Genomic DNA, 8401 nt, shown 5'->3' on the forward strand with positions numbered 1-8401 from the left:
GTGTTCAAAAAATAATTACTATTAACAAAATTAGTTTGAAGGAATAAATGTTAAAACGGCTTGCCATAACTTCAGACCTGTCAGAGCTTTTCAGAGCAAGCCCAGCACAGAAGACCGCAAGCCTTCTGAAAAACTCAAGGAAACTATTGCACTGACAAAAACAAACCTGATGAAGACTATTTGCATCAGTTCCCAGAGACAGACATGCAATTTTAAGAGTGCAGAAATTAAAATCAATAGATACTCATAACTAATCTTTTTTTTTTTTTCAGGTTTTTTTTTTTTTTTTTTTTAGGAATGCATTGTAAAGTTGACATTGCTCGAATATGCACGCTCCACTGGTAACGCACATGTGATGCTGCGCGACAGGACGAGAGAGTACGAGCTGTAATTCCACATGATGTGCATGGGACGACAGCAGCCTTTCCTTACAGGACCGATGCAAACGCTTTAAAATCACTTTTAAGGAAAACCTAAAGGAAGAATGATGTTTTTTCTTTACGCGCAAGATGGAACGGGGACAAATCGGACGCCTGAAACGTGAGAAGTGCGCCAAATTGCGACTATGACTTTACTGTTGAGTCTGGTGCGTTTGCAGTTTATGATCTGTAGAATCGAGATGCGCTGAAAGCAACACATTACAGGATGTATACAAGAACGCAACGCAAAGAGGAATGAAATACTTTTGTTGTTTTGCTGTCGGTTAAGTGAAGCGTTTTGGCAAAGCGCGTGAAAAAACGAGCGGAAAAATCTTGTTTGACAAAAAGGATGTGAAATGCGCACCTCTAGCTGTTTCTCAAACGAACTGTCACCCGTTCTCTCTCTGGAACAGAGTCTGCTTTGGGAGCAACATGACACGGACGCGCTTCTGCTGTCATTAACGGGGACAAATCAGACCAACGCAGCGGCAATCCGATCAATAGACTATCGATAAGCTCATATATAAGGCTAATCATCACGCCTGCCTATGTTTGCTTAACCTGTTTGGGAGAGTATGCTGTGGGACGATGAACAAACTGCTGACGAGGTACTGAAAACAGTCTTAATTAGACACTAATCTGTTTATAAGCAACATTAAGTGATTTTTGTAGACTAAATGTATGTCTTTGTTTCCTCTTTTAGTCATATTATGTTCATTGGGAAGATCTGTGGGAGTTCATGGATCTGTTTTTGAGCTCCTCAAGAGGTTTTTACATTGAAACAATGATATGTGTTTTGCAAGATGACTGCTACAGTCAGCATAGCGTCAGACAAACCAGATCAACTAGTTGCTCTGATTCCTGTGTAAGCACTCTCGGTTTGGTCTGGAATTATGGGGTGACTGCTCATCCGACTCGATGAAAAAGCCATGGATGTGAACTACTCCACGGTCCTGGACAGCAGTGTGTCGCAGCGCGATTCGTCGAAGCGAGTTCTGACTGGTTGCTTCCTCTCGCTCCTCATCCTGACCACCCTACTGGGCAACACTTTGGTCTGCGCTGCCGTCACAAAGTTTCGCCACCTGCGCTCAAAAGTCACCAACTTCTTTGTGATATCGCTGGCTATTTCCGACTTGCTGGTGGCCATTTTGGTGATGCCATGGAAAGCAGCCACCGAGATTGTAGGCTTTTGGCCGTTTGGCGCTTTCTGCGATGTCTGGGTGGCGTTTGACATCATGTGCTCCACCGCCTCCATCTTGAATCTGTGCGTCATCAGCGTGGACCGCTACTGGGCCATTTCTAGCCCGTTCCGCTACGAGCGCAAGATGACGCCCAAGGTGGCGTTCATCATGATAAGTGTGGCGTGGACGCTGTCCATCCTTATCTCCTTCATCCCCGTGCAGCTAAACTGGCACAAAGCCCAGGCGACCAGTTACACGGAGCTGAACGGCACCTACGGCGAGCTTCCCCCAGACAACTGCGACTCCAGCCTTAATCGGACATATGCCATCTCCTCTTCCCTGATCAGTTTTTACATACCCGTGGCCATCATGCTGGTCACCTACACCCGCATCTACCGCATCGCCCAGAAGCAGATACGCCGGATCTCGGCGCTCGAAAGAGCGGCCGAAAGCGCCAAGAACCGCCACAGCAGCATGGGTAACAATGCCAGTATGGAGTCCGAAAGTTCCTTCAAAATGTCCTTCAAGCGTGAAACCAAAGTTCTCAAGACCCTCTCGGTCATCATGGGTGTTTTCGTGTGCTGCTGGCTGCCCTTCTTCGTCTTGAACTGCATGGTTCCTTTCTGTAACCCGAACGAGAGCTCTGACTTCTTGTGCATCAGCTCCACGACCTTCGATGTCTTCGTCTGGTTCGGCTGGGCCAACTCCTCGCTCAACCCCATCATCTATGCCTTCAATGCTGACTTTCGAAAGGCGTTCTCCATCCTTCTGGGTTGCCATCGACTCTGCCCGGGCAGCAACGCTATAGAGATTGTGAGTATCAACAACAATGGTGGCCCTCCGTCTACTTCTCAGTATCAGCCTAAAGGCCACATCCCAAAGGAGGGCAACAACAGCAACTATGTGATCCCTCACAGTATCCTCTGCCAGGAGGAGGAGAACCAGAAGAGGGAGGACGACTCTGGGATAAAGACCTTTGAGAAACTGTCGCCTTCCATGTCAGGCAATTTGGATAGCGATGCGGATGTCTCGCTAGAAAAGATAAACCCCATAACGCAAAACGGCCAGCACAAATCCATAACCTGCTGAGCATTGGGTGAAATCGAACCCTTATACAGTACGGAATCCAAAAAAGCTTCACTGAGGACCTTAAAAACATTTCTTGGACTAAATGAAACTTGCGGAAAACAAAAGAATGTTCCAATTGAAGGCACTTTATGCTGGATAACTATCTGCAAAATATTGGCAGCGTTTATTATTGATGTACACAGGTCAGTTGTCTCACGACATAAAAGGAAAGTAATGTGAATAAACCATGTATGCATATGTATACATGTTATGCATTTGAAATGTGTATACATGCGCATGCCCATGTGGTTGTGGTAAAACTGCTGTTGTTAATATAAGGACAAGAGTTAGGTCACTAGTAAAATATCTTGTAGGTGAGTTTACAGCTCACGAGTAGAGAAATTCGGTTGTGTCTACTGTCGACAATAAAATGTACATAGTGTTGTTTATATTTTTCACCATTTATCAGAGTTGGCTAAGTCAACGTCTCCTTACGCTGCTAGTTGTGAATTTGTATGTGCAAACCACCCCATAATGTAACTTGAGACCAGTAGCCATTCTCATCCTAGTCTTCTCTGTGTGCATTGGTGTGATGTCAAAGAAGTCGGTGGAGCGGTGGATTTTCTGCTATGTGATTTATCAGCTGTGGAAGTGGCCATAATATTTGGATGTAATTTTTAGAATATATTGATGTCAAAACCCCTTCTTTACCCAACCCAACCATCTTCCTCATCGCCAATCCTTCACTTGTCAAAGCGCAGGACAGCACAGGGAAAATATGATCCCAGTGGTAATCTCATCGGTCGTTACCTGCGCTTCGATTGTCATTATTCTCGCTTTAAGGGGGAAAAATGTTTTATTTTAAAGCCTGTGCACAAGAGACCTGCCGATGTACTTGTATCCATCACAGTGTATTTAAATGATAAAAGAAGCCTCATGTGGATCCTAGCTCTGCTTTTCCTCTTTGATTCCATCCACTCTAAACGTACAAAAGTAGTTCCAGGCACCACGGCTGCCTTTAAACAGTTTCTTTTGCCAACTGCGTGGATGAACAGTGCGAACTCCCGCTAATGCATAACAGAAAAATGTAATTACTGTATCTTGCGCAACGCATCTGTCCAGCTACCCAGAGAGATGTTGTGACCTTTCCAAAAACACTATAAGAAGCACTCTGTAGGTCTTTCTAGCGCTTCAAAGCATATCCAGGATGAAAACCATTTTGCATCATGCATATAGTTATTGTGCAGAATCCAGCCCCTGAACTGTTATGTCAGCTGTCAGATGGGTGGGAGTGTGATTACCAACATATGTCACATCCTTAGGTCTCTCAATTTGCCTTGAAACAATTTAACCATTCTGCCCAAACAGAATCTGTGGCGTATAAACTGCCGTCCTAGTTTTAATAATTTGTTGAGCTGTTTTGTTGGGTTATGCAACTGCCCTTGATCTAAGTTAATTCCAGGGCCTACCATCCAGTGAGCGCTTCCCATGAACATCGGGATTTGACAGAACTGATACGCATGAGCTTGTTCTCAGAGTGCATTAGGAATAAAATAATGCAAGATGCAAACCAGACCAAAATGATTGCTGCAAATCAATCAAGGTAGCTTTTAGATCAGTTTGCCCCTTTTAGCTGATCGTATAAACCTATTAAGTTCACGTTGACTCTCATAACTCAAAAGAGAACATCTCTCATATTTCGCCTTCAGTAATGCCCTGTGCCAAAATGCTGAGGACATCATGATCAGCAGCCTTTGCCAGCTTCCTTCTCACTTACCCTAATATTCTCCTCCTCTCTAAAAGCTTGACAGAATGATCTACAACCGCTCTGTATGTTGACTCCAAACTATATGAGTGGAGTAAATATGTACATGCAACTGGGAGACAGAGAGACTAGATGAGCAGACTTCAGTACACATATTTGTCTAAAATTGGACATCTGCTCCAGGGAATTTTCCAAAAGACTCTGTTTACTCATCTGCCTGTCAAAGACCCGTTCTTCACAATGCTGCTATGGAAATACTAAGCTATATGTTTTATTGTCTTAATGACCTCCACATTTCAAATGTTTAGCCCAAATGATAATGTCGGAATATTTAAGATGGTTGGCTTCAGCAGCATTCGGTTAAGCAACATCAGATTTATTCTCTCCAATGAGGTGATTAGCATTTAAAATGAATCTCCGTGACATTCTGAAAAGTCCCAGGTGCTTCTTTTACTGCAAATCCTAAGGTATTCCCAGAAACACTTGGGAATCACGGGTGGTCTTTTAATTAGAAGTGAATAAAATAACAGTGAGCCAGGTTTCTCGTTTTCTTTTTTTACCAAAGATTGTAGGTTTATCTTTTGATTTTGCAGGTGTTGTTCTATGTACTTACACAAACCAGTGATTTCAGGTTGAGAGCTGTTGTTTTCTGTTCCTTTCGGAGGAGGCTGAAAATGACAACCACTGACAAGCTTACGATACTGTGTGACAGTGGCAGCACAACCCCCTTGGATCATAATTTTATCAGCTGCATTGTACCACTATTTATGGACATTCATTCCAAGGTGATACAACCTTAACCTCAGATGCTCAACGAAATTACCGCATTGTAACATAAACGGGATAAAAAAAAAATAAAAAATAAAAAAAAAAAACGTGTTGTAAGATGTTAAAATAGAGATGTGAACACAAGTGCTTTTTATCTTTAAGTCCTTAATCGTGAGTAGAGAAAACAAATGTATGTGTTGTTTTCATGTGGGTTTGTCATGCAGTTAAAGCACTGTACTGGTTTCTGTGATTCCAAGTAGGATGTGTTGCTGGATTAACATGCTTTGTTTGTCCTGGAACAACATTCTTGTCCTGTTGTTAACATGAACTACTTCCCCCAAAACTAGACAGAAATGATTGGTTGATGATGTTTTTAAAGCCCCAACCCCAGCCTTGAAGGAATATTCTAGGTTCAGTACAAGTTCAAATAACCACAAAAAAACTCATCTCATGTTTTCGTCTCTCTTTACAGTAAGGCATTTGTTAATGAACATCAATTTTGCCATTTTTTAAAGGATTGAAAGCAACGGTGGGAAGCTAATAGCTAACAATGTTGTAGTATTTAATTTAAATCAATTCAAATCAAGCTAACATGCATATTTTGGCTATATTTATGGATTGGCTCACTCATTTCCTTTGTAACCCAAAGTTTTCTTTTTGAAAGAAAAGAAGGGATGAGTGGTAATCAACATTATGCCACAAATGTTGTAGATTTGTACTGAACCTGAAATATTCCTATTCCTTACCCAAACCTAACTTAAAAAATTGATTGATTGGAATTTTGTTTCAGGACCACTAAGGATGTGGATCCAGAAACATTTCCTACTTGGAAAAATCACGGTTGATGTACAGGTTCATATGTGTGCTGCAGTTCTTCAAGGTATACCCAACAAATTTATTACAGTACCTAGTTTACAGTTTGTACAAAACGGCCCCTTTCTATTTGCTAAATAAAAGTGTATGTTGTTTTTGTACTCTTGTTTGCTGTATATTTTCCCTCGTTTTCACTATATGAGATGTGGCAGAATCCGTTATGAGGTATGTCACTACCAATTCTTTATTTAAAGGTCAACTCTGTGCAGAAAATCAATCGTTATTGATTATACCATCAATGACGCACTTTTGTCAGCTAGAAGTGTGTCCTCAATCGGGTAATTTACATAACTTTTTGTATCGAGAAGGAAAATTCAGCTCCTTTGATTGATTACACTTTTTCTAACCTTTATTGTCATTCTGTGGCCTGAAGGCTTGTACGATGAGAGGTATGAGGAGTGATGTGACATGTCATAGGGCCCCGGGAGTAAACTAGAGTTAAGTGTTTTATCTGAGGGCAAAATAGGATGGTCAGACGGGAGACTAGAATATTAGTATCAGTAACTCAAGGGCAAGAACTAACTCTGACTCCCCTGCCGACCCACGTGGATATGAATCAATGACATGAGTTCACTCAGAAATCAATAAAAAATGAATTCTTACATTATTTTAAATCTGCCCCAAAGCTGAATGACTTACTTTCAGACTTGCATTTTCAGTGTACTATCCCTTTAATGCTTTTTGTCTGGATTCTACCACTCGTTTTTTGAGCGTTCTGTGATCAGACTCTCGTTATTGATTTAATTCAAATTGTAAAACAGGATGCCAGCACAATTTGAACCTTGAAGTGTTATTTTACCCTGGAAGTTGGCAAAACGATTTCAGTCCATTATAAAGATGCTGCACGCAGGCGTTTAGCTTTAGTTACAATATTTGTTGAAGGCCAAAATAAATGAGGAGAAGACGTGAATAAATATTATACCACAATCAAAACATTACATCCAGATGGGATTAGATTTCTCAAAGGATCACAAAGTTATCCAAAAAACAGTTGGTAATTTGCTCCATAATTTATACGAAGATTGTGTGAGAAAAACACAGATGTGTTCAATTCAGATGAGATTAAAATCATAAAGTAAGTCTGAGGAAAAACTCTTTACCTGACCTCCTCAGGGAAGACTAGAGCTGCCTGAAGAAGACCGTTTCAGAAATTACATACTAACAAAATGTTATCTTGGGAAAGTTTGGAAAATTAAATGAAAATTTCAACTATTAAAATTGATGCTCATTCTTGCATAAATGAGGAAGTATATTTAGGCAGCACGTTATCATGCGTCCAAAGTAACTGGTTTACACTTGATTTAAAAGTTATTTATACTCTAGACAGCAGTGGTGTGTGGTAATGTTCTGAAATGAGGAGGCAGAGGTTTTTTTTTTATCTTTATAAGTAATATCCCCTTTTTCAACTCCATTATCAGCATCTTTTCTATGGGACGTCACACCGACCAAGACCGCTTCCACGATAGTTGATTGACACGGTCGTCTTACCTTAGACCCACCCTGATGAGCTGTAACAGTTTGACAGCCATTCTTTCTACTCCGTTACAGGGGAAGAAAAGAATGTCTCCGATTGAGGGACTGAGATGTTCTGTTGCTGGATGTCATTTACTCCCAACATCTGAGCCGCTGAAGATGCAGAGGATTAACGTTACTTTTGTTTTTGAAGCAAAATGCGCCAATCCCCAATCTGCCTAAATGTGTATGTGTATAATCATTAGTGATCCAGCTTCACCTACAGCAGAAGTGAGTATAAGGGTTTTTTTATGCATCTTTGCAAATCACCTTTCCTAGTAATGTTCTAGTTATCAAGTTTCGCGGCTGAACTAATGGCTCGTCAGCCCACATAAGAGAGAGGCAGGGTGAGCAGAGCTCATTAGCATTTAAAGGCAAATGCAACAAAACGGCTCACTCTGAAAACGGCTAATTTTGACAAGGTAAAAAGGGTGTTTTTTTTAACCAAAGTATGTTATAGACTTCTCATTAAGGGCCCTAAGGAATCATATCAACTTGTGGAAAATAGACATCCGATGACCCCTTAACATAAACAATGTAATCAATGTTCTATTTATTAAAGCCGAGTATGAATCTTATCAAGTTTTTAAGAAATTTACATTTATTCCAAAATAATAACAACTCAAGGCAGTAACAATTTAAGTGATTTATTTGTGTACTTATGTTTACCTATTATTTTTAATAGTTAACTTTTAACTCTTTTTGATTTTTTTTTCAGATCATCAGTCATTAAAACTCAGTAAATATTAGTCATGGACATGAAATTTACTTTAAATTTTACCAAGCTGACTACTCCTTTAGACTCCCACAGATAA

The 8401-nt window shown here is 40.7% G+C and overlaps 1 protein-coding gene across 1 annotated transcript; it reads left to right on the forward strand.

Annotated features, from left to right (window-relative positions):
* Positions 1-289: 289 nt before the first annotated feature.
* drd1b (dopamine receptor D1b) lies at positions 290-6152 on the forward strand. Its single transcript, XM_051093921.1, has 2 exons — positions 290-1027; positions 1123-6152. Exon 2 carries the CDS (start codon positions 1349-1351, stop codon positions 2687-2689), a length of 1341 nt encoding a protein of 446 aa, XP_050949878.1. The 5' UTR covers positions 290-1027; positions 1123-1348; the 3' UTR covers positions 2690-6152.
* The last annotated feature ends 2249 nt before the right edge of the window (positions 6153-8401 follow it).

This window comes from Labeo rohita, chromosome 21, assembly GCF_022985175.1.
Source record: "Labeo rohita strain BAU-BD-2019 chromosome 21, IGBB_LRoh.1.0, whole genome shotgun sequence".
NCBI lineage: Eukaryota > Metazoa > Chordata > Actinopteri > Cypriniformes > Cyprinidae > Labeo > Labeo rohita.